This window comes from Pseudophryne corroboree (assembly GCF_028390025.1).
Source record: "Pseudophryne corroboree isolate aPseCor3 chromosome 3 unlocalized genomic scaffold, aPseCor3.hap2 SUPER_3_unloc_2, whole genome shotgun sequence".
In the NCBI taxonomy this organism is placed as follows: domain Eukaryota; kingdom Metazoa; phylum Chordata; class Amphibia; order Anura; family Myobatrachidae; genus Pseudophryne; species Pseudophryne corroboree.
The window spans coordinates 5194513-5221664 of NW_026967508.1; the positions used below are offsets into that span (position 1 = coordinate 5194513).

The following is a 27152-nucleotide window of genomic DNA, read 5'->3' on the forward strand; positions in this document are numbered from 1 at the left end:
TCTGGGTGATGACTGGAGAGGTGACTGCTGGGAATGGGGCATTATACAGTAACACCAGGGGATGTGTCTGGGTGATGACTGGAGAGGTGACTGCTGGGAATGTGACATTATACAGTAACACCAGGGGATGTGTCTGGGTTCATGACTGGAGAGGTGACTGCTGGGAATGGGACATTATACAGTAACACCAGTGGATGTATCTGGGTGATGACTGGAGAGGTGACTGCTGGGAATGGTACATTATACAGTAACACCGGGGAATGTGTCTGGGTGATGACTGTATCATTGTGTGTGTCAGGTTCCTATAAGGTGTGAGGATGTCACTGTCTATCTCTCCATGGAGGAGTGGGAGTATATAGAGGAACACAGGGGTCTGTACAAGGACGTGATGATGGAGAATCACCAGGCATTGAAGATGGATATGACAGAGAGGATAATAAATCTCTTCCTGGACATCATCTGTGTGCTGACTGGAGAGGTGAGAGATTCTGGGAATGTCATGTCCTCTTGTCTCATGCATGACAGCAGAGGCCTGTGGATTATAGGTACATAGGACATTGGTGATAAAATAGTGAAGGAGGCGATTATAGATTATTTTTATGTGATGTTTTCATTATTTATTTCTCCAATCAAACTTTATATGAATATTCTTTTAATATTTTAAGTTTTGTTAATGACCCTGAACTGACCAGAATGTGCAAAATCAATTTACTCCTTACTATCTGATATATCGGCCCAATATGCAGATTTTGCTTTCTTCTAATGCAGCAGGTTTTATTAGTATTAATGACACGGTACATGTATGTAAGCATCTACTGTTCACATGGTAGAATTTAATGAATGTTGTACACAGGATCACACAGTAGTGAAGGGAACATCTGGAGAGTGTGAGACACCCAGCAGCCATCACCGTGTGTCAGGACTGGGGAGGACCCAGAGCCCCATCACGGTGCCTCTAGCTCACTCACTGATACATGAGAGGCACAATCACCAGAAGATCCTGGATCTCACCAACAAGATCATTCAGCTGCTGACTGGAGAGGTAACTTCTGGGAATGGGACTTTATACAGTAACATCAGGGGATGTGTCTGGGTGATGACTGGAGAGGTGACTGCTGGGAATGGGACATTATACAGTAACACCGGGGGATGTGTCTGGGTGATGGCTGGAGAGGTGACTGCTGGGAATGGGACATTATACAGTAACACCAGGGAATGTGTCTGGGTGATGACTGGAGAGGTGACTGCTGGGAATGGGACATTATACAGTAACATCAGGGGATGTGTCTGGGTGATGACTGGAGAGGTGACTGCTGGGAATGGGACTTTATACAGTAACACCAGGGGATGTGTCTGGGTGATGACCGGAGTGGTGACTGCTGGGAATGGGGCATTATACAGTAACACCAGGGGATGTGTCTGGGTGATGACTGGAGAGGTGACTGCTGGGAATGGGACATTATACAGTATCACCAGGGGATGTGACTGGAGAGGTGACTGCTGGGAATGTGACATTATACAGTAACACCAGGGGATGTGTCTGGGTTCATGACTGGAGAGGTGACTGCTGGGAATGGGACATTATACAGTAACACCAGTGGATGTATCTGGGTGATGACTGGAGAGGTGACTGCTGGGAATGGGACATTATACAGTAACACCGGGGAATGTGTCTGGGTGATGACTGTATCATTGTGTGTGTCAGGTTCCTATAAGGTGTGAGGATGTCACTGTCTATTTCTCCATGGAGGAGTGGGAGTATATAGAGGAACACAGGGGTCTGTACAAGGACGTGACGATGGAGAATCACCGGCCCCTCACATCACTGGGTAAGAGGAGACTGTCGTGTAGTGTAATGGAGAGAGCAGCTATGGGACCACCTAGATACACATCATCTGATAATCACATATATACAATGTACTCAGTCACTGTGCGTCTCCTACAGATGGGTCCAGTAACAGGAATACCCCAGGTCCTCTTTATTCCCAGGACCATGCAGAGGAGAATCACAGTGTCCCACAGGAGAGACGGGTAGGGTCTCACACAATACTGAAATACAGATGAATATACACTTAAGGATTTGTACTGAAGGTGTTTGAATATTGAACACTGATATTTTTATGTTATTTAGGGTGAAGATCTTATTGATGTTAAAGTAGAAGATATAAAAGTAGATGAGCAGACGCATGTGATGGGTGATCAGCAGTGTAAGGAGGAGGAAATCCCTACAGATATCAGCACAGGTGAGTAATAATCACATATTCTCCTTGTTCAGTCACTACAGCAATCTGTTATTCTCCACCATCTACTGTTAGTACAGACTAATAAGGGCAAAGTATCTGCCCATTGGAGTCGGGAGCCATCAGCCCCTATTATACTCCTGCTCTCCCCCTCACATCATGTCACTGTGTGTTACCAGCCCAGAGATCTGACCAGTCTCCTCCCCACACTCTCTGGTGTTTGGTATACAACACTAGGTGTAACATCTTTCTGACCTTTGAAACATTGTAGCCATTCATTCTCTGAATAGTGGAAAGAGATGTGGTGTCACATATCCCAAGATCCTCCTGACATTACATATTGTCCTCCCTTTGCAATAAGAGTAATAATATCTGTATATGAAATACTTTTCTGATTTGCGTCTGAGACAAGTCGTATACCAGCACTAATGTATGTTATACATATATATGTGATGCTATATAAATGCTACCTCAAAGCTGATTGGTTGCTAGGGGCAACTTTTCTCGTGGTCCACATCTCCACTCTTTCTCTAGCATCCATAAGGGATATTGGGGAATCTAGTACGATGGGGTATAGACGGGGTCCAAAAGAGCCAATGCACTTTAAATTTCTTCACTGGGTGTGCTGGCTCCTCCCCTCTACTGTGCTTACTGTGAATCTTGGGTAAACACAAACTATGCCGTGTATGCCACACCAGATTCTCTCTATTGTCATCTGATTCTGTTTCTTTGTGAACAATGCAGCCAATCTTCACAAATCAGTGAAGGGGCTGTGGGAGAGGGTCCTGGGAACCGGAAAATACAGACTACGCTAAAATCTATTTACGTGGCAGCAGGTGTATCACAGAGGCCGGTTATAGCTGGATGACCCATGTCATTCATATGTGGGTTACTCAGATTCAGGAGGGCCTCTCCAGAGCTATGTGCCGGTCACTATGGTGACTCTCCACAAGCACATTCAGGACACTACACGCGTCCTGTGTAACTCGCTCAAGGAGATGGGAAATATTAATGCTAGTACTTCTGCCATGGCAATGTCGGCGTGCAGGGCTTTGTGGTTGCGTCATTGGATTGCGGATGCAGAATCAAAACGCAGTGTGAATTCCCTCCTCTTTTCGGTGGGAATGGCTCTTTGGGGTTGAGTTGGATGCGTGGATTTCCAAAGATACGGCTGGGAAATCCACGTTCTCCCCTCTGTGGCCCCGCCGGCGAGACGCTCCTGCACGGGGCTGTCTATGCAGTCATTTCGGTCTTACAGATTTCGTTCTAAGGCCAGAGGTGCCTCAAATACGAATAGAGGCACCAGATGTAAGTCAAGAAAACCTGCAAGCACCAGCTCTCAGGAACAGACCACCAGTTCTGCTTCCACTAAGACCTCAGCATGACGGTGCCCACCCACCCCGAGGGGATCTCGAGGTGGGAGCTCGACTGCGTCACTTCAGCCGCGTCTGGTAGGCTTCCTGCCAGTATACCTGGGTCAGAGATCTCATTTCTTAGGGCTACAAGCTGGAGTTCGACGGTGCTCCTCCCCAACGATTTTTCAAATCAAGCTTATCAGCTTTGATGGCTATGCAGGTTATGTTGCAACAGGCCATCCAAAAGTTGGTCCAGTCCTACGTCATTGTTCCAGTACCAATACCACAACGAGGCAAGGGTTATTACTCCAACCTGTTTGTGGTACCAAAACAGGATGGTTTGGTAAGGCCCATTTTGAATCTGAAGTTCTTGAATCCTTACCTGAAGGTTTTCAAGTTCAAAATGGAATCCTTGCGAGCAGTGATTGCGGGCCTGGAGGAACAGGAATTCATGGTCTCCTTGGACATCAAGGATGCTTACCTTCATATTCCGATTTGACCACCTCACAACCGTACCTGAGGTTTGCCCTGCTGGACGATCACTACCAGTTCCAGGCCCTGCCCTTCGACCTGTCCACAGCTCCGAGGTTAATCGTAAAGGTGATGGCGGAGATAATGGTCCAGGGGGTCAATGTTGTCCCTTACCTTCACGATCTTCTGGTAAAAGCAAGATATAGGGAGCTTTTATTGCTCCATATCGACCGCACTATCCACCTTCTGTCACACCATGGGTGGATCCTCAACTTACAGAAGTCCCACCTGGAGCCAACTCAAAGGCTCCTGTTCCTGGGGACGTTGCTGGATACTGTGGCCTAGAAGGTACCAGGGGACAAGGCGAGAACACTTCAGGAGATGGTCTGCATGGTGCTCTGACCTACTCGAGTGTTCATCCATCTTTGCATAAGATTGTTGGGAAAGATGGTCGCCTCATACGAGGCGATCCAATATGGGAGGTTCCGTGCCAGAACATTTCAGTTGGATCTCCTGAGCAAGTGGTCCGGATCACATCTACAGATGCACCGGATGATTCGGCTGTCACATCAGGCCAGGATTTCCCTCTTGTGGTGGCTTGCAGTCCTCCAATCTACTGGAGGGCCGGAGTTTTGGGATCCAAGATTGGACCCTCCTTACGACAGATGCTAGTCTAAGTGGATGGGGAGCTGTCACCCAAGGGGCGCAGTTCCATGGCAGGTGGTCAGCCCATGAAAAGCCGCAACTTTCTGGAACTTCCGTTGATCTAGAAAGCTCTGCTTAAGGCCTCTCCTCTGCTCAGGGATCACGCGATCTAAGTACAGTCGGCCAATGCCACAGCCGTGGCGTACATCAATCGGCAAGGAGGGACAAAAAGCAGAGCCTGCATGCGAGAAGTGTCAAACATACTCCCCTGGGAAGATAGAAATGCAAGAGCAATGTCGGCAATCTTCATTCCGGGTGTGGTAAACTGGGAAGCGGATTTCTTAAGTCGTCACGATCTCCACCTGGGGGAGTGAGGACTTCACCAGCAGGTGTTCCATCAGGTCATCAACCGGTGGGGCTGCCCGCAAATAGACATGATGGCTTCTCGACTCAACAAGAAGCTTCACTGGTATTGCTCACGAACAAGGAACCCTCAGGCGAGGACAGTGGATGCACTGACGTCACCTTGGCCTTACCGGCTGGTCTACCTGGTTCCCCCGATTCCGTTGCTCCCAAGGGTGCTAAAGCGAATCGGGAATTAAGGAGTCCAGGCACTTCTGTTTGGGCTCAGAGGGCGTGGTACGTAAATCTTCTGGACATGTCCGTCGAAGACCCTTGGCCTCTCCCACTAAGAAGAGATCTTCTTCAACAGGGACCGTTCATCTACCCGGACTTACGACGTCTTCAATTGACGGCAGGGAGGTTGAGCGGAACATCCTAGGGCCTTTCCAAAAAGGTTATTGCTACCATGGTTCAGGCCAGGAAACCTGTGACGTCAAAACATTATCATCATATCTGGAAGAGATATGTCTCTTGGTGCGAGAAACACACATATCCACCTGCAGAGTTCCACTTGGGACTTTTCTTATGTTTCCTGCAGGCTGGTGTGGATAAGGGCTTATGCCTGGGTTCCATTTAAGGTGCAGACTTCGGATCTCTTCATTTTCTTCCAGAAGAAATTGACAATGTTGTCAGAAGTTCAGACCTTCTTGCAAGGGGTACTCCACATCCAACCTCCTTTTGTGCCGCCTACGGCACCCTGGGATTTGAATGTAGTGTTGGAATTTCTACAGTCCTCCTGGTTTGAACCTCTGATGACGGTTGAAGACAAGTACCTCACGTGGAAGACTGCGATGTTATTGGCTCTGGCTTCTGCTCAAAGTGTCTCAGAATTGGGGGCCTTATCGTGTAAGAGTCCCTACTTGGACTTTTACGAGGACAGAGTGGAGCTCTGTACAGGACAGCAGTTCCTGCCGAAGGTTGTCTCCGCGTTTCACCGAATCAACCTATTGTGGTTCCTTCAAATTCTGACTCTTCTCCTCCTCTGGAGGCTTTAGATGATGGACGAGCTTTGAAGATCTATAGCAAGCGAACGGCTCGGATCAGAAAGACGGATCCTTTGTTCGTGCTCTAGGATGCCCAGAAAAAGGGTTGTCCTGCTTCGAAGCAGTCCATTGCTCGTTGGATTAGGCTTACTATCCAACAGGCCCATGTGTCGGCAGCTTTACCTGTTCCTAAGTGTAGTCTCAGCCTTGCAACTGTGCTGAGCAGCTACCTGGTCGGGGAAGAAAACATTTGTTAAGTTCTACAAGTTTGATGCCCTGGCCAAAGAGTATACCCAGTTTGGGCAGGCGGTGCTGAAGCAGTCTCCACACGTTCCTGCCCATTCTGGTACGTTCCCATCGTACTAGATTCCCCAATATCCCTTATGGATGCTAGAGAAAATAGGATTTGAATTACCTACCAGTAAATCCTTTTCTCGTAGTCCATAAGGGATATTGGGCGCCTGCCTCAGTGCGTTGACTTTTCTGCAGGTTCTCATTATGTGGTTACCTGTTCAGATGTTGTTGTTGCCGGCCATTGCCGGTTGTTATATGGTCGTGGTGTGCTGGTATATAAATCTCACCACTCTTTGTTATCATGTTTCCTTCTCTTGTGTATGTCCTTTCTCCTTCAGGCACTATTTTACCTATAACTGCCTGTAGGAGGAGGCATAGAGGGGAGGAGCCAGCACACCTAGTGAAGAAATATAAAGTGCACCGGATCCTTTGGACCACGTCTATACCCCATCGTATTAAGTCTCCCCAATATCCCTTATGGACTACGAGAAAAGGATTTACCGGTAGATAATTGAAATCCTATTTTTTACTTCTTGATACATTAATCCCATTGTCTTACTGTCCAGAAAAGTGATCATGCTTAGGAGTATGTTTGGTAATGCTAAGGGGTATATTTACTAATGTGTGGGTCTGTAGAAGTTGGGATGTTTTCCATAGCGACCAATCACATTCTCCTTATTTATCTAGCACCTTCTAGAAGACAATTAGAATCTAAAACCCGCACTTCAGTAAATATAACCCCTTAGTTTCAGGAGAGTGGAGGCTTCTTATCCACAGATCTAGCTGGAACCTACATGCTCCTTGGCTTCTAATACTTTCTTACTGTGGCTGGGACCCTGTTCCACATAGCCATGATGGTGGGCATGGTCTCAGAATGGTACGCCCTCTGGGGTGGTGCCATTATGGGCAGTGTCGGCGCTAGGCGTCATGTATAAATAACTAAAATGTAAAATTAAATGTAAAAAAAAACGTATTTATATGTTTCACCACAGCCCCACATTGCTTCCTGCTGCTTTGTCCCTCAGTGCTGTACGGTGTAAAATCGGGCATAGAAGCTACAGGGCTGCACCAGTGGCAATGTGTGTGAATTGCAGAACACGGGGTCTGGGAGAGGAAATTCCCAGTACCACCAGCACTGCAAGAGTTTAAGTCCATGGACTACTATAAATTATATGTATTATAATGTAAGGATAACGTGTTTTTTTTTTTTTTTTTCCCCAAAATGTGTTTAGTTGATATGTCCGACATACAGATAGAAGACATACAGTGGTTCTTGAAAGTTTGTGAACTCTTCAGCATTTTCTATATTTCTGCTGAAATTTGGCCTAAAACGACCTCAGATTTTCACACAAGTCCTAAAAGAAGATAAAGAGAACCAAATCACACACGAGACAAAAAAAATAGACGTGCTCATTTTTTTATATTTTTTTTTTTTGAGGAAAATTATCCAATATCACGTATCTGTGAGTGGCAAAAGTATGTGAACCTTTAGGCTTAGCAGATATTTTGAAAGTGAAATTAGAGTAAGGTATTTCCAATTTATGGGATGACAATCAGGTGTGCGTGGACAACCTGTCTTTTTAAAAGAACAGGGATCTATCAGTCGGTTGTTCACAACACGTTTGAGGAAGTCTATCATGCCATGAACAAAGGAGATTTCTGAGGACCTCAGAAGAAGAGTTGTTGATGCTCATCAGGCTGGAAAAGGTTACAAATCCATCTCTAAAGAGTTTGGACTCCACCAATCAACAGTCAGATTGAATACAAATGGAGGAAATTCCAGACCATTATTACCCTCCCCAAGAGTGGTCGACCAACAAAGATTACGCCAAGAGCAAGGCGTCTAAAAGTTTACAAGGTCACAAAGGAACCCATGGTAACCGCTAAGCAACTGAAGGCCTTTCTCACATTAGCTAATGTTAATGAGACCACTTAACAACAATTCTGTGTGCATGGCAGGATTGCAAACAGAAATCAGCTGCTCTCCAAAAAGAAACATTGCTGCCCATCTGCAGTTTGTTAAAGATCACCTGGACAATCCAGAAGGCTATTGGAACAATGTTTTGTGGACAGATGATTCCACAATAGAGCTCTTTGGCTTAAATGAGAAGTGTTATGTTTGGAGATAGGAGAACACTGCATTCCAGCATAAACACCTCATAAACACGGTGGTGCTGGTGGTATCATGGTTTGGGCCTGTTTTGCTGCATCTGACCCAGGATTACTTGCCATCATTGATGTGACAATGAATTTTGAATTATACCAGAATATTCTAAAGGTCCATGAGCTGTATCTCAGGAACGTGGGTCATACAGCAAGTACACAAGTCATTTGACCAATGAAGGGTTAAAGAAGAATAAATGTAAAGTTTTGGATTGGCCAAGTCAAGGTCCTGACCTTAATCCAATCGAAATGATGTGGAATGACCTGAAGCGAGCAACATAACAGAGGTGAAGCTGTTTTGCAGAGGAATGGGGTATAATTCCTCCAAGCTGATGATCAGGACTAATCAACAATTACTGGAAACAGATGTAGTTATTGAAAGCAAATACTGAAAGCAAAGGTTCACATACTTATGCCCCTTATAGATATGTGATATTGGATCATTCCTCAATATAAAAATGAGCACGTCTCATTTCTTTGTCTCATTTGATTTGGTTCTCTTTATCTAGTTTTAGGACTGAAAATCTGAGGTAGTTTTAGTCCAAATTTCAGCAGAAATGTTGAAAATTCTGAAGGGTTCACAAACTTTGGAGCACCACTATAGTAAGCACACAACAATTAGTGGGTTAAGGCAATAACCTGGTTTAGGAGTTAGACAATTATAAAATAAAATAATGTAGTTATCCAACCATTACCAGTAGGATATAGAGCAGGGGTAGCCAACTCCAGTCCTAGAGAGTTACCAACAGTTAACGCTTTCCAGGTCTCCTCACAGAATCACAAGTGATGTAACTAGCTCCACCTGTGGATCTTTTAAGATGTGTGAGTAATGAATACACCTGTGCACCTGCTAGGTGGTCTGGAAAATGTGAACTGTAACGCGGGGTGGGGCGTGAATAAAAAGATGCACGTACAGGTAGCATTTTATGGGTGTGTTGCTAAAGGTGGTTGCGTACAGAGATGTTCCACTGATTACATAGTAAATCATAGATGCGGGGTTGGGAAAAAAATAGGATTTTAATTACCTACCGGTAAATCCTTTTTGCGTAGTCTGTAGAGGATGCTGGGGTCCACATTAGTAACATGGGGTATAGACGGGTCCTTTGGGAGCCATGGGCACTTTAAGAGTTTAATAGTCTGGGCTAGCTCCTCCCTCTATGCCCCTCCTACCAGACCCAGTCTAGAAATAGTGCCCGAGGAGACATACTTCGAGAGAAGGAAATACACAGATAGTGGTGAGATTCACACCAGCTCACACATAACAGACAACCAAGCTAACTAGCTTGAAACAAGTCAACAACTGCTGAACAACATTACTTAACCAAGTAACAAGGCAGTACTGAACCAAGTAACAACTGCAGGAAAATGAAGCGCTGGGAGAGCGCCCAGCATCCTCTACGGACTACGAGAAATGGATTTACCGGTGGGTTATTAAAATCCTATTTTCTCATATGTCCTAGAGGATGCTGTGGTCCACATTAGTGACATGGGGATATACCAAAGCTCCCAGTATGGGAGGGAGAGCGCGGAGGCTCCTGCAGAACAGATTGACCAAACTTAAGGTCCTCAGAGGCCAAAGTATCGAACTTGTAAAACTTTGCAAACGTGTTCGACCCAGACCAAATAGCTGCTCAGCAAAGTTGTAAAGCAGAGACACCCCGGGCAGCCACCCAGGCAGAACCCACTTTATGAGTAGAGTGGGCCTTAACCGATTTTGGACGCGGCAATCCTGCCGTAGAATAAGCATGCTGGATAGTGAACCTGATCCAGCGAGAAATCATCTGCTTAGAAGCAGGACACCCAATCTTGTTGGGATCATAAAGGACAAACAGACAGTCCGACTTTCTGTGACGAGAAGTTCTCTTCACATGAATCTTCAAAGCCCTCACAACATCCAAGGACTTTGAGGTAATTGAGGAGTCAGTAGCCACTGGCACCACAATAGGTTGGTTGATATGAATAGCCGACACAACCTTTGGTAGAAACTGCTGATGCGTCCTGAGGTCAGCTCTATCTTCATGGAAAATCAAGTGTGGGCTCTTGCAGGACAATGCCCCCAATTCTGACACACGTCTAGCAGATGCCAATGCCAACAGTGTGACAGCCTTCCAAGTAAGAAACTTGACTTCAGCCTCCTGTAAAGGTTCGAACCAATCCGATTGCAGGAACTGCAGCACCACGTTAATATCCCAAGGTTCCGTAGGCGGCACAAAGGGAGGTTGGATGTGCAGAACCCCTTTCAAGAAAGTCTGAACCTCAGGAAGGGCAGCCAATTGATATTCTGGAAGAAAATGGACAAGGCCGAAATCTGGACTTTTATGGAGCGCAGGCCCACATCCATTCCTGCTTGCAGGGAGAGGAGAAACCGCCCACGTTGAAATTCCATCGTAGGAAACTTCTTGGATTCACACCAAGACACATACTTTTTCCAAATCCTATGGTAAGGTCTTGACGTTACTCTCTTCCTAGCCCGTATCAGGGTAGGAATAACCTTGTTCGGAATGCCCTTCCGAGCTAAGATCTGGTGTTCAACCTCCATGCTGTCAAACATAGCCGTTGTAAGTCTTGATAAGCGAACGGCCCCTGTTGCAGAAGGTCCTCTCAAAGAGGACTCGGATCTTCCAGTAGTAACTCCAGAAGATCCGCGTACCAAGCCCTTCTTGCCCAGCCCGGAGCAATGAGGATCGCCTGAACTCTTGTTCTTTTGATTAGTTTGAGAATCCTTGGGATGAGCAGGAGTGGAGGGAATACGTACACTGACTATAACACCCACGGAGTTACCAGGGCGTCCACTGCCACTGCCTGTGGATCCCTCGACCTGGAACAGTACAGCCGAAGCTTCTTGTTGAGGCGTGAGGCCATCATGTCTATTTGAGGTAAGCCCCAAAGACTTGTCACCTCTGCAAACACCTCTGGGTGTAGGCCCCACTCCCCCGGATAGAGATCGTGTCTGCTGAGGAAGTCCGCTTCCCAGTTGTCCACTCCTGGAATGAAGATTGCTGACAGCGCCGCTGCGTGTCTTTCCTCCCAGAGGATGATTCTTGTTACCTCTGACATTGCAGCTCTGCTCTTCGTTCCGCCCTGCCTGTTTTATGTAGGACACCGCTGTGACGTTGTCCGACTGAACCTGAATGGCACGATCTTGCAGAAGATGTGCATTCTGGAACTAAGGGCCATGTACAACGGTCTTCTACAGGCGGTAGTTCCAGAATGTTTATTGGAAGAATGGTTTCCAGACTTGACCACCTTCCCTGGAAGGTTTCCCCTTGGGCGACTGCTCCCCAACCTCTGAGACTTGCATCCGTGGTTAGAAGAATCCAATTCTGAATCCCGAACCTGCGGCCCTCTAGTAGGTGAGAGGTTTGCAGCCACCAGAGGAGCGAGAGTCTGGCTTTCGGAGACAGACGTATCCTCTGGTGCATGTGAAGTAGAGACCCCGACCATTTGTCCAGGAGATCCAGTTGGAAGGACCGTGCATGAAATCTTCCGTACTGTAGAGCCTCGTAAGAGGCAACCATCTTCCCCAGAAGGCGAATGCACTGATGAACCGATACCCAGGTTGGCTTCAAGACATCCCGGACCATTGATTGTATCACCAACGCTTTCTCCACCGGTAGAAACACCTGCACTTCCGTGTCGAGGATGATCCCTAGAAAAGACAATCTCCTTGTCTGCTCCAAATGTGACTTTGGAAGATTCAGGATCCAGCCATGATCCCGGAGTACTCGAGTTGTGAGAGCAATGTTCTGTAACATTTTCTCCCTGGAAGATGCTTTTATCAGTAGATCGTCCAGATATGGAATTATGTTCACTCTCTGCTTGCGGAGGAGTAGCATAATTTCTGCCATTACTTTGGTGAACACTCTCTGTGCCGTGGGGAGGCCAAATGGCAGTGCCTGTAACTGATAGTAACAGAGCAAATCTGAGATAAGCCTGGTGTGGCGGCCAAATCGGAATGTGAAGTTATGCATCCTTTATATCTAGGGATACCAGGAATTCCACTTCCTCCTGACTTGAGATGACCGCTCTCAGAGACTCCATTTTGAACTTGAATTCCCTCCAAATAGGGGTTTAAAGATTTTAGGTTCAATATTGGCGTCGCCGAACCATCCGGTTTCAGTACCACAAATAGGTTTGAGTAGTAACCCATGTTTCTCTTACGTCCTAGAGGATGCTGGGGACTCCGTAAGGACCATGGGGTATAGACGGGCTCCGCAGGAGACATGGGCACTTTAAGACCTTTTAATGGGTGTGAACTGGCTCCTCCCTCTATGCCCCTCCTCCAGACCTCGGTTAGATTCTGTACCCAGAGGAGACTGGTCGCACACTAGGGGAGCTCTACTGAGTTTCTCTGGAAAAAGACTTTGTTAGGTTTTTTATTTTCAGAGAGCACTGCTGGCAACAGGCTCCCTGCTTCGTGGGACTGAGGAGAGAGAAGCAGACCTACTTTACTGATCGGCTCTGCTTCTTAGGCTACTGGACACCATTAGCTCCAGAGGGTCGGAGCACTTGGTACGCCTAGCTGTTCGTTTCAGAACCGCGCCGCCGTCCTCCTCACAGAGCCGGAAGATAGAAGCCGGGTGAGTATGAGAAGCAAGAAGACTTCAAAGGCAGCAGAAGACTTCAGATCTTCGTGAGGTACCGCGCAGCGCGCCATTGCTCACACACACACACACACACACGAGGCACAGCAAGGGTGCAGGGAGGGCGCCCTGGGCAGCAATAATTACCTCATAAACGTTCACTGGCACGCATAGGTACTGCATGGGCAGTATATACAGACCCCCGCCAGTATAAAAATTAGCGGGACCGAAGCGTGCCATCGAGGGAGGCGGAGCTTAGTCCCTCAGCTCTAACCAGATCCATTTTCTCCACAGCTTGCTGCAGAGACGCTGCTCCCGGACTCCCTTCACCGCTGTATACAAGTAACAGGGTGCAAATCAGGGAGGGGGGGGGGGGGGCACATTAATTTGGTGATAGTGTGATACAAAAAGCGCTTACAGGTCTGGGACATTATTAATATTTCAGACTGCAGTGGCGCTGGGTGTGAGCTGGCAAACTCCCTCTCTAAAGGACCTTACTGTGGGTCTGTCCCCTATATCCCAGTGTGTGTGGGGGTGTCAATACGTGTGTGTCGACATGTCTGAGGCGGAAGGCTCTTCCAGAAAGGATGCGGAGCAGAATGTAATAGTAGCTTCGTCGGCACCGCCGACTGCTGATTGGGTAGACATGTGGAATGTTTTGAATGCAAGTGTGGCTTTATTACATAAAAGGTTGGACAAATCTGAGTCCCAGAACCAAGCATGGAGACAATCCATGGATATTAATGTCAGAGAACCCATCAGGGTCCCAGAAACGTCCCTTTACCCAGATAGTAGACACTGATACCGACACGGATTCTGACTCCAGTGTCGACTATGATGACGCTCGGTTACACCCAAGGGTGGCCAAGAGTATTCAGTACATGATTATTGCAATAAAAGATGTATTACATATCACAGAGGACCCTTCTGTCCCTGACACACGGGTCTGTATGTTTAAGGAGAAGAAACCTGAGGTAACATTTCCCCCATCCCATGAGCTGAACGCTCTATTTGAAAAAGCTTGGGAAACTCCAGACAAAAGACTGCAGATTCCTAAGAGAATTGTTATGGCGTATCCTTTCCTCTCACAGGGCAGGTTACGGTGGGAATCGTCACCCACGGTAGATAAGGCTTTGACGCGTTTATCCAAAAAGGTGGCTCTACCGTCTCCAAACACGGCGACACTAAAGGATCTTGCGGATCGCAGGCAGGAAACTACCTTGAAATCTATTTTATGCAACTACGGGAACCCTGCTCAGACCAGCGGTAGCGTCGGAATTGGTGAGTAGTGCGATTGCAGGATGGGCAGATAACTTGTCATCTGTCATGGACACCCTCGACAGGGAGGGTGTATTGTTGACATTGGGTCACATCAAGGACGCAGCGTTATACCTAAGGGAGGCTGCGAGAGATATTGGCCTCTTGGGATCAAGGGCCAATGCCATGGCAATTTCAGCTAGGAGGGCGTTGTGGACCTGTCAATGGACTAGTGATGCTGACTCCAAGAGACTTATGGAGGCCTTGCCGTACATGGGTGAACTTTTGTTTGGGGACGGCCTCGCGGACCTGGTTTCCACAGCTACCGCGGGTAAGTCTTCTTTTTGCCTTTTGTTCCCCCACGGCAAAAGAAAATGCCTCCATACCAGATGCAGTCCTTTCGGTCTCATAAATTCAGAAAGGGACGTGGATCATCCTTCATCGCCAGAGGCAAGGGTAGAGGGAAAATAACACCCAGCTGCGGCTAGTTCCCAGGAGCAGAAGTCCTCTCCGGCCTCTACCAAATCCACTCATGACGCTGGGGCTCCGCTGCGGGAGTCCGCACCGGTGGGGGCACGTCTTCAGCCAGGTCTGGATTCATTCGAACTCTTGGATCCTTGGGTGCTAGAAATTGTAACCCAAGGATACAGACTGGAGTTCAAAGACGTGCCTCCACACCGATTTTTCAAATCTGCCTTACCAGCTTCTCTCCCAGGGAGAGAAATAGTTTCAGCTGCGATACAAAAGCTGTGTCAACAGCAAGTGATTATCACGGTTCCCCTGTTGCAACAGGGAAAGGGGTTTTATTCAACTCTATTTGTGGTCCCGAAGCCAGACGGCTCGGTCAGACCAATTCTGAACCTAAAATCCCTAAACCTGTATTTGAAAAGATTCAAATTCAAGATGGAATCTCTCCGGGCAGTGATTTCCAGTCTGGACGGGGGGGATTTTATGGTGTCACTAGACATAAAGGATGCATACCTTCATGTCCCCATATATCCTCCTCATCAGGCGTTCCTGAGAGTCGCTGTGCAGGATTGTCATTACCAATTTCAAACGTTGCCGGTTGGGCTTTCCATGGCCCCGAGGATTTTCACCAAGGTAATGGCGGAAATGATGGTGCTCCTGCGCAAGCAAGGTGTCACAATTATCCCGTACTTGGACAATCTCCTGATAAAGGCGAGATCAAGAGACCAGTTACTGAAAAGCGTGGCACTCTCTCTGAGGGTACTACAACAACATGGCTGGCTATTAAATTTGCCAAAGTCGCAGTTGATGCCGACAACTCGAATGTCGTTTTTGGGCATAATTCTGGACATAGAACGGCAGAGGGTTTTTCTCCCAATGGAAAAAGCTCTGGAACTCCAGAACATGGTCAGGGATCTGCTGAAACCAAAAAGAGTGTCGATTCATCAATGCACTCGAGTGTCGGGAAAGATGGTGGCGGCCTACGAGGCCATTCCGTTTGGCAGGTTCCATGCAAGAACATCTCAGTGGGACCTACTGGACAAATGGTCAGGGTCCCATCTCCAAATGCATCGGATGATAAGCCTGTCCCCCAGGGCCAGGATATCTCCTGTGGTGGCTCCACAGTGCTCACTTCCTAGAGGGTCGCAGGTTCGGAATCCAGGATTGGGTTCTGGTGACCACGGATGTGAGCCTCCGAGGCTGGGGAGCGGTCACACAAGGAAAACATTTTCAGGGAATATGGTCAAGCCAGGAGGCTTGTCTGCACATAAATTTGCTGGAATTGAGGGCCATATACAAAGGCCTGAGACAGGCGGAGCATCTTCTTCGCAACCTACCTGTACTGATCCAGTCAGATAACATCACAGCCGTGGCACATGTAAACCGCCAGTGCGGAACAAGAAGCAGAGCAGCGATGGCGGAGGCCACCAGGATTCTTCGCTGGGCAGAAAATCATGTAAGCGCTCTGTCAGCTGTTTTCATCCCGGGAGTGGACAACTGGGAAGCAGACTTCCTCAGCAGACACGATCTCCATCCAGGAGAGTGGGGGCTTCATCAAGAGGTCTTTGCAGAAGTGACAAACGGTTGGGGACTCCCTCGAATAGACATGATGGCATCACGCCTCAACAAAAAGCTTCAGACGTATTGTTCCAGGTCGAGGGACCCTCAAGCAATAGCAGTAGACGCACTAGTGACACCGTGGGTTTATCAGTCGGTCTATGTGTTCCCTCCACTTCCACTCATCCCAAAGATATTGAGGATCATAAGAAGAACAAGAGTTCAAACGATACTCATTGTTCCAGACTGGCCTCGAAGGGCCTGGTTTCCAGATCTTCAGGTAATGCTCACAGAAGATCCTTGGCCTCTTCCTCTAAGAGAGGACCTGTTACAACAGGGGCTGTGTGTGTTCCAAGACTTACCGCGGTTACGTTTGACAGCATGGCGGTTGAACACCAAATCCTAGCTAGGAAAGGTATTCCAGGAGAGGTCATCCCTACTCTGCTTAAAGCTAGGAAGGAGGTAACGGTGAAACATTATCACCGTATCTGGAGGAATTATGTGTCTTGGTGTGAATCCAAGAATGCTCCTACGGAGGTTTTCAGCTGGGTCGTTTTCTCCATTTTCTACAGGCGGGGCTGGATATGGGCCTAAAGTTAGGCTCCATTAAGGTGCATATTTCGGCCTTATCAATATTTTTTCAGAAGGAACTGTCCTCTCTTCTAGAAGTGCAGACTTTTGTGAAGAGTACTGCACATCCAACCTCCTTTTGTGCCCCCAGTGGCACCGTGGGAACTTAACGTGGTGTTACAGTTCCTTAAATCACATTGGTTTGAACCACTTCAAACTGTTGAGTTAAAATTTCTCGCTTGGAAAGTGGTCATGTTATTGGCCTTGGCATCTGCAGGGAGGCTGTCAGAATTGGCGGCCTTGTCTTACAAGAGCCCCTATCTGATTTTCCATGTGGATAGTGCAGAATTGAGAACTCGTCCACAATTTCTACCTAAGGTGGTTTCGTCGTTTCACATGAACCAACCTATTGTAGTGCCGGTGGAGGATTCCAAGTACCTTGATGTAGTCATGGCTTTAAAAATCTATGTAGCCAGAATGTCTCGTATTAGGAAAACGGAGGCTCTGTGTATCCTATATGCAGCCAACAAGGTTGGTGCTCCTGCTTCCAAGCAGACTATCGCACGCTGGATCTTTAACACAATTCAGCAGGCCCCTTCTACGGCTGGATTGTCGTTACCAAAATCGGTAAAGGCCCATTCCACTAGGAAGGTGGGCTCTTCTTGGGCGGCTGCCAGAGGCGTCTCGGCATAACAGCTTTGCCGAGCAGCTACTTGGTCGGGTTCAAACACTTTTGCTAAATTCTATAAGTTTGATACCCTGGCTGATGAGGACCTCTCTTTTTTTGCTCAATCGGTGCTGCAGAGTCATTCGCACTCTCCCGCCCGGTCTGGAGCTTTGGTATAAACCCCATGGTCCTTACGGAGTGCCCAGCATCCTCTAGGACGTAAGAGAAAATAAGATTTTAAACCTATCGGTAAATCTTTTTCTCCTAGTCCGTAGAGGATGCTGGGCGCCCGTCCCAGTGCGGAATAAATCTGCAGTACTTGTACATAGTTATTGATAAGTCTACACAAGGGTTGTGTTGCAGTTCAGATCAACCTGTTGCTGATCTTATTTGTTCATACTGTTAACTGGTTTAGTTATATCCCAGGTTGTACGGTGTGTTGTGGTGTGAGCTGGTATGTATCTCACCCTTAATTAACAAAATCCTTTCCTCAAAATGTCCATCTCCTCTGGGCACAGTTCCTATAACTGAGGTCTGGAGGAGGGGCATAGAGGGAGGAGCCAGCTCACAGCCATTAAAAGGTCTTAAAGTGCCCATGTCTTCTGTGGAGCCCATCTATACCCCATGGTCCTTACAGAGTCCCCAGCATCCTCTACGAACTAGGAGAAAAATATTTATCGGTAGGTTTAAAATCTTATTTTTTCAGATGATGTGGACCTGGAACAATGACATTTGCCTTTTCCAATTTTTGAATGGCTTCCTGTAGGATAGTCCTTTCTGTCAGCAAAGCTGGTACGCCTGATTTGAAGAATCTGTGAGGTGGGAGTTCTTGAAACTCCAGTCTGTACCCCTGGGACACAATATCTTGCACCCAGGGGTCCAGGCCTGATGACGCCCAGACGTGACTGAAATTTCTCAGTCATGCTCCCATCTGCCCGATCTCCAGGCTGGGAGATCCACCGTCATGCTGACGATTTTGAGGAAGCATAACCAGGCTTCTGTTCCTGGGAACCTGTTGATGCAGGTTTTCTGGATTTCCCTCGACCACCTCTGAAGAAAGTGGAACTTGGCCTTTTTAACCTTTTGCAGTCCGAAAGGACTGCATTGTAGACGTAAGAAAAGATTTTCTCGTCGGTGGGGTGGCTGAGGGAAGAAAGGTTGACTTACCTGTGGTTGCTGTGGAAATCCACGCATCCAATGCCTCCCCAAACAGAGCCTGACCTGTGAAGGGTAGGTTCTCCACGCTTTTCTTGGATTCCTCATCCCCAGACCATTGGCGTAGCCAGAGACCCCTGCGTGCCGAGACAGCCACCAATAGCAACCAATCAGATGATATCTATTATCTGCTAGAAGCAGCTAGATAAATGGTAAGTAGAATCTGATTGGTTGCCATGGGCAACATCACCAGTTCTAAAAATCTCCCACCTTAGTAAATTTACCCCCTAGTGTGTAAAACCCCTGGCAATGCACATGAAACCCCTGGCAACAGGTAAAAAATATAAAAAACAATCTTGGGAGGCGTGACAAAATTCAAAAAAGTTACCACTGAAAGGGTTAATGTTACATCTTTCAATAAAACCATTTTCTCTGACGTCCTAGTGGATGCTGGGTACTCCGTAAGGACCATGGGGGGTATAGACGGGCTCCGCAGGAGACTGGGCACTCTTAAAAGAAAGATTAGGTACTATATCTGGTGTGCACTGGCTCCTCCCTCTATGCCCCTCCTCCAGACCTCAGTTAGTATCTGTGCCCGGCCAGAGCTGGATGCACTCTAGGGGCTCTCATGAGCTTCTTAGAAAAAGTATTTGTTAGGTTTTTTATTTTCAGTGAGATCTGCTGGCAACAGACTCACTGCTACGAGGGACTGAGAGGAGAGAAGCAAACCTACCTGCTTGCAGCTAGCGGGCAGCAATTAGAGTACCTTACATGGCTAAATAGCACATAATACAGCCAATATACTGTATATGTGCATAATCCCCCACCATAACGCATATAAAAAAGCGGGAGAAGTCCGCCGAGAAAGGGGCGGGGCTGTCTTCCTCAGCACACCAGCGCCATTTTCTCTTCACAGCTCCGCTGGAAGGACGCTCCCCAGGCTCTCCCCTGCAGTTCCAGACTTCTAGGGTAAAAGAGAGAGGGGGGCACATAAATTTAGGCGCATAACTGTGTATATAAGCTGCTATAGGGGAAAAATCACTCTGTATAGTGTGCATCCCTGCATTATATAGCGCTGTGGTGTGTGCTGGCATAGTCTCTCTCTGTCTCCCCAAAGGACTTGGTGGGGTCCTGCCCTCAGTCAGAGCATTCCCTGTGTGTGTGCGGTGTGTCGGTACGGCTGTGTCGACATGTTTGATGAGGAAACTTATGTGGAGGCGGAGCAGGTGCCGATAAGTGTGATGTCACCCCCTGCGGGGCCAACACCAGAGTGGGTGGATATGTGGAAGGTATTAAACGACAGTGTCAACTCCTTGCATAAAAGGTTCGATGACATAATAGCTGTGGGACAGCCGGCTTCTCAGCCCGTGCCTGCCCAGGCGTCTCAGAGGCCATCAGGGGCTCAAAAACGCCCGCTACCTCAGATGGCAGACACAGATGTCGACACGGAGTCTGACTCCAGTGTCGACGAGGATCAGACTAATGTACAATCCACAAGGGCCATCCGTTGCATGATTACGGCAATGAAAAATGTGTTGCACATTTCTGACATTAACCCAGGTACCACTAAAAAGGGTATTCTGTTTGGGGAGAAAAAGCAACTAGTGGTTTTTCCCCCATCAGTTGAATGAAGCGTGTGAAGAAGCGTTGGGTTCCCCCGATAAGAAACTAGTGATTTCTAAAAAGTTACTGATGGCGTACCCTTTCCCGCCAGAGGACAGGTTGCGTTGGGAGACAACCCCTAGGGTGAATAAGGCGCTCACACGCTTGTCAAAAAAGGTGGCACTGCCGTCTCAGGATACGGCCGCCTTAAAGGAGCCTGCTGATAGAAAGCAGGAGGCTATCCTGAAGTCTGTATATACACACTCAGGTACTATGCTGAGACCTGCAATTGCTTCAGCATGGATGTGTAGTGCTGCAGCAGCTTGGTCCGATACCCTGTCAGATAATATTGATACCCTAGACAGGGATACTATTTTGCTAACCATAGAGCATATTAAAGACGTAGTCTTATATATGAGAGATGCACAGAGGGATATTTGCCGGCTGGCATCTAGAATTAATGCAATGTCCATTTCTGCCAGAAGAGTATTATGGACTCGGCAGTGGACAGGTGATGCTGATTCTAAAAGGCACATGGAGGTTTTGCCTTATAAGGGTGAGGAATTGTTTGGGGATGGTCTCTCGGACCTCGTATCCACAACAACAGCTGGGAAGTCGACATTTTTACCTCAGGTTTCCTCACAGCCTAAGAAAGCACCGTATTATCAGGTACAGTCCTTTCGGCCCCAAAAAGGCAAGCGGGTCAGAGGCGCTTCCTTTCTGCCCAGAGGCAAGGGAAAATGGAAAAAGCTGCACCAGACAGCCAGTTCCCAGGAACAAATATCCTCCCCCGCTTCCTCTAAGTCCACCGCATGACGCTGGGGCTCCACAGGCGGAGCCAGGTGCGGTGGGGGCGCGTCTCCGGAACTTCAGCGACCAGTAGGTTCTCTCACAGGTGGATCTCTGGGTTCTGCAAGTGGTATCTCAGGGATACAAGCTGGAGTTAGAGGCCACTCCCCCTCGCCGTTACCTCAAATCAGCCTTACCGGCTGCTCCCAAAGAAAGGGAGGTAGTACTGGCAGCTATTCACAAGCTGTACCTCCAGCAGGTGATAATCAAGGTACCCCCCTTCAACAGGGGCGGGGTTACTATTCCACATTGTTTGTGGTACCGAAACCAGACAGTTCGTGAGACCCATCCTAAATTTAAAATCCTTGAACACTTATATAAGGAAGTTCAAGTTCAAGATGGAATCGCTCAGGGCGGTTATTGCAAGCCTGGAAGAGGGGGATTTTATAGTGTCATTGGACATCAAGGATGCATACCTACATGTTCCCATTTACCCACCTCACCAGGAGTACCTCAGGTTTGTGGTACAGGACTGTCATTACCAATTCCAGACGTTGCCGTTTGGTCTGTCCACGGCACCGAGGGTATTTACCAAGGTAATGGCCGAAATGATGATACTCCTTCGAAAGAAGGGAGTTATAATTATCCCGTACTTGGACGATCTCCTGATAAAGGCGAGGTCCAAAGAGCAGTTGCTAATCAGCGTAGCACTATCTCAGGAAGTGCTGCATCAGCACGGCTGGATTCTGAATATCCCAAAGTCACAGCTGATTCCTGCGACGCGTCTGCTGTTCCTGGGTATGATTCTAGACACAGAACAGAAGAAGGTGTTTCTCCCGGAGGAGAAGGCCCAGGAATTATCATCTCTGGTCAGGGACCTCCTGAAACCAAAACAGGTGTCGGTGCATCACTGCACGCGAATCCTGGGAAAGATGGTAGCTTCTTACGAAGCGATTCCCTTCGGCAGGTTCCATGCAAGGATCTTCCAGTGGGATCTATTGGACAAGTGGTCCGGATCGCATCTTCAAATGCATCGGTTGATCACCCTGTCCCCGAGGGCCAGGGTGTCTCTGCTGTGGTGGCTGCAGATTGCTCATCTTCTCGAAGGCCGCAGATTCGGCATACAGGACTGGGTCCTGGTGACCACGGATGCAAGCCTCCGAGGCTGGGGGGCAGTCACTCAGGGAAGAAACTTCCAAGGACAATGGTTGAGTCAGGAAACTTCCCTACACATAAATATTCTGGAGCTAAGGGCCATTTACAATGCCCTGAGTCAAGCAGAATCCCTGCTTCAAAACCAACCGGTGCTGATTCAGTCAGACAACATCACGGCAGTCGCCCATGTAAATCGATAGGGCGGCACAGAAGCAGGATGGCAATGGCAGAAGCCACAAGGATTCTTCGATGGGCGAAGAATCACGTGCTAGCACGGTCAGCAGTGTTCATTCGGGGAGTAGATAACTAGGAAGCCTTCCTCAGCAGACACGACCTCCACCCGGGAGAGTGGGGACTTCATCCAGAAGTCTTCAAGCTGATTGTAAACCGTTGGGAACGACCACATGTGGACATGATGGCATCCCGCCTCAACAAAAAGCTAAAAAGATATTGTGCCAGGTCAAGGGGACCCTCAGGCGATAGCTGTGGACACTTTAGTGACACCTTGGGTGTACCAGTCGGTTTATGTGTTCCCTCCTCTTCCTCTCATACCCAAGGTACTGAGGATAATAAGAAAGAGAGGAGTAAGGACTATACTCATCGTTCCGGACTGGCCAAGAAGAACTTGGTACCCGGAACTTCAAGAAATGATCTCAGAGGACCCATGGCCTCTGCCGCTCCGACAGGACCTGCTGCAGCAGGGACCCTGTCTGTTCCAAGACTTACCACGCCTGCGTTTGACGGCATGGCGGTTGAACGCCGGATCCTAAGGGAAAAGGGCATTCCAGAGGAAGTCTTTCCTACACTGATAAAAGCTAGGAAGGACGTGACAGCAAAACATTATCACCGCATATGGCGAAAATATGTTGCTTGGTGTGAGGCCAGAAAGGCCCCAACAGAGGAATTTCATCTGGGTCGATTTCTGCACTTCCTACAGTCAGGAGTGACTATGGGCCAAAAATTGTGATCCATTAAAGTCCAGATTTCAGCCCTATCTATTTTCTTTCAAAAAGAACTGGCTTCACTGCCTGAAGTTCAGACGTTTGTTAAGGGAGTGCTGCATATTCAGCCCCCTTTTGTGCCTCTGGTGGCACCTTGGGATCTCAACGTGGTGTTGGATTTCCTAAAATCACATTGGTTTGAGCCACTTAAGACCGTGGAGTTAAAATATCTCGCATGGAAGGTGGTCATGCTGTTGGCCTCGGCTTCGGCCAGGCAGGTGTCAGAATTGGCGGCTTTGTCGTATAAAAGCCCATATCTGATTTTCCATATGGACAGGGCAGAATTGAGGACTCGTCCTCAATTCCTTCATAAGGTGGTATCAGCGTTTCATTTGAACCAACCTATTGTGGTGCCTGCGGCTAATCGAGACTTGGAGGATTCCAAGTTGCTGGACGTAGTCTGGGCTCTGAAAATCTATGTTTCCAGGGCGGCTGGAGTCAGGAAAACTGACTCGCTATTTATCCTGCATGCACCCAACAAGCAGGGTGCTCCTGCTTCAAAGCAGACTATTGCTCGCTGGATCTGTAACACGATTCAGCTTGCTCATTCTGCGGCTGGCCTGCCGCATCCTAAATCCGTAAAAAAGCCCAGTTCACGAGGAAGGTGGGCTCTTCTTGGGCGGCTGCCCGAGGGGTCTCGGCTTTACAACTTTGCCGAGCTGCTACTTGGTCGGGTTCAAACACTTTTGCAAAATTCTACAAGTTTGATACCCTGGCTGAGGAGGACCTTGAGTTTGCTCATTCGGTGCTGCAGAGTCATCCGCACTCTCCCGCCCGTTTGGGAGCTTTGGTATAATCCCCATGGTCCTTACGGAGTACCCAGCATCCACTAGGACGTCAGAGAAAATAAGAATTTACTCACCGGTAATTCTATTTCTCGTAGTCCGTAGTGGATGCTGGGAGCCCGTCCCAAGTGCGGACTCTCTGCAATACATGTATATAGTTATTGCTTAACAAAAGGGTTATTGTTTTGAGCCATCTGTTAATGAGGCTCATTCTTCTTTCATACTGTTAACTGGGTATAGTTATCACGAATTGTACGGTGTGGCTGGTATGAGTCTTACCCTGGATTCCAAATCCTTTCCTAGTAATGTCAGCTCTTCCGGGCACAGTTTCCCTAACTGAGGTCTGGAGGAGGGGCATGGAGGGAGGAGCCAGTGCACACCAGATATAGTACCTAATCTTTCTTTTAAGAGTGCCCAGTCTCCTGCGGAGCCCGTCTATACCCCCCATGGTCCTTACGGAGTACCCAGCATCCACTACGGACTACGAGAAATAGAATTACCGGTGAGTAAATTCTTAGTTTTTACTGCTTATTATTCCTATTTCATCTGAATATATGTAGGTAGACTAAATATATTAAAACATATACAAATTACACTCCGAGATAAGTGAAAATGAGAATATTAGTTATGGTTTTCTCCTGTACGTTAGGATTGTTGGGGAGGAGTTTGTGGAGTCTTAGCTGATGCTAGGAAGATTTAGTAACTCTCTGATCTGGTTCACCCTCCCATCTTACCTATTTCTCTGTTGTGTGTGAATTTACTGCATTGGTTCAGCTCACTCAAATGAAGATCCAAGCAACAAGAATGTGGAATAATACCAGGGGGATTCCATTATACAGGTAATAGGCTTTTTTTAAGAAGTCACGGCACCGTGCCTGTGGTCACAGCATGATAAAAAAAATAAAAAATAGAATGTGTTTAAAAAAAACACAAAAAAAACATTTGGTTTAAACCAGCCAACCCTGCTCAGATGAAGAATTTGCACCTACCGTAGGGCTGGTGCACATTTCGATGAGTGTCTCAGGCCTCACAGATTCAGATGTATGGCTGTACACCAGGAAAGGGCTGGTTAGCACATGGAGTGAATTGGACAATTACATTGAATGACTAACCTCCTATATTTTTACCCACAGACTCCTCTAAAGATCCATCTACTGATATAAAGGAGGAATCAGTCTCATGTGATGGAGACCTCACACATACTGACATGTATACAGCCGCAGATCATACACAGAAAATATCTACTCATATAAAAAGCAACTGCATTACAAATGCGTCTTGCTCTGGATGTGAAAAATGTTTTACTCTTAATTCAGACCTTGTTATACATCAGAGGAGTCACACAGGAGAGCCACCATATTCCTGCTCAGAATGTGGGAAAGGGTTTAGAAGTAATTCAGAACTTCTTGTACATCAGATGATTCATACAGATGAAAAACTGTTTTCTTGCTCAGAATGTGGGAAATGTTTTAAAGTAAATTCACATCTTGTTAGACATCAGATGATTCATACAGGAGCATACCCATATTCCTGCTCTGAATGTAAGAAATGTTTTAGATGTAAATCAGAACTTGTTATACATCAGAGAAGTCACACAGGTGAGAGGCCATATTCCTGCTCTGAATGTGAGAAATGTTTTACAGTGAAATCAGAACTTGTTATACATCAGAGAAGTCACACAGGTGAGAGGCCATATTCCTGCTCTGAATGTGAGAAATGTTTTACAGTGAAATCAGAACTTTTTCGACATCAGAGACGTCACACAGGTGAGAGACCATATTCTTGCTCTGAATGTGGAAATGGGTTTAGAAATAATTCAGAACTTGTTGAACATCAGAGAAGCCATACCGGAGAGAAACCATTTTCCTGCTCTGCTTGTGGGAAATCTTTTACACGGAAATCAGATCTTGTTCAACATCAGAAAAGTCACACGGGGCAGAGACCATATTCCTGCTCTGAGTGTGGGAAATGTTTTACACGTCATCCACATCTTGTTAGACATCAGAGTCTTCACACCGGAGAGAGACCGTATTCTTGCTCGGAATGTGGGAAATGCTTTATACGTAATTCTCAACTTGTTGTACATCAGAGACTTCACACCGGAGAGAGACCATATTCCTGCTCAGAATGTGGGGAAGGGTATAGAAGTTTTCCAGAGCTTGTTAGGCATCAGAGATTTCATACAGGTGAGAGACCGTTTTCTTGCTCAGAATGTGGGAAAGGGTTTGAAGAAAAGTCTCTACTTGTTAGACATCAGATGATTCACACAGGAGCATACCCATATTCCTGCTCTGAATGTGAGAGAGGTTTTTCAATTAAATCAGAATTTGTTAGACATCGGAGAAGTCACACAGGTGAGAGCCTGTTTTCTTGCTTAGAATGTGGGAAAGGGTTTGAAGTAAAGTCTCTACTTGTTAGACATCAGATGATTCACACAGGAGCATACCCATATTCCTGCTCTGAATGTGAGAGAGGTTTTTCAATTAAATCAGAACTTGTTAGACATCAGAGACGTCACACAGGAGAAAGACCGTATTCTTGCTTGGAATGTGGGAAAGGGTTTAAAAGTAATGCAGAACTTGTTATACATCAGAGACGTCACACCGGAGAGAGACCGTATTCTTGCTCTGAATGCGGGAAATGCTTTACATGCAATTCAGAACTTACTAAACATCAGAAAAGTCACACAAGAGTGAACCCATGATATAGGTCTGAGTGTAAGGAGAGGGATACAGTCCGCCCACAGCACAAGTACAGAAGCATCGCACAGCTGGCCGGGAGTTGATCGTCGCAGCGGCTGTGTGAGATGTCGCACGCGGGGGGCGTGCGGGGGGGGGGGGGGGGCCCACACGGTCTGGCCACACCTTTGTTTGCCGGACTGCACCCCCATAAGGGTGGCCAAACACCGTCGTGCTGCCCCCTCCCGCCCTGCGACCGCCTCTGCCTGTCAATCAGGCAGAGGCGATCTCTAGGCAACGACGCAGTTCCTACCCAATCTCTGCGATAAACT

The 27152-nt window shown here is 47.4% G+C and overlaps 1 protein-coding gene across 1 annotated transcript; it reads left to right on the forward strand.

The window, feature by feature from the left end:
* The first annotated feature begins 337 nt into the window (after positions 1-337).
* On the forward strand, positions 338-26846 carry LOC134983625 (zinc finger protein 420-like). The gene is made up of 3 exons (XM_063949300.1): positions 338-478; positions 2132-2243; positions 25276-26846. The coding sequence occupies exons 1-3, from the start codon at positions 338-340 to the stop codon at positions 26844-26846; spliced, it is 1824 nt and encodes a 607-aa protein (XP_063805370.1).
* Positions 26847-27152: the final 306 nt, after the last annotated feature.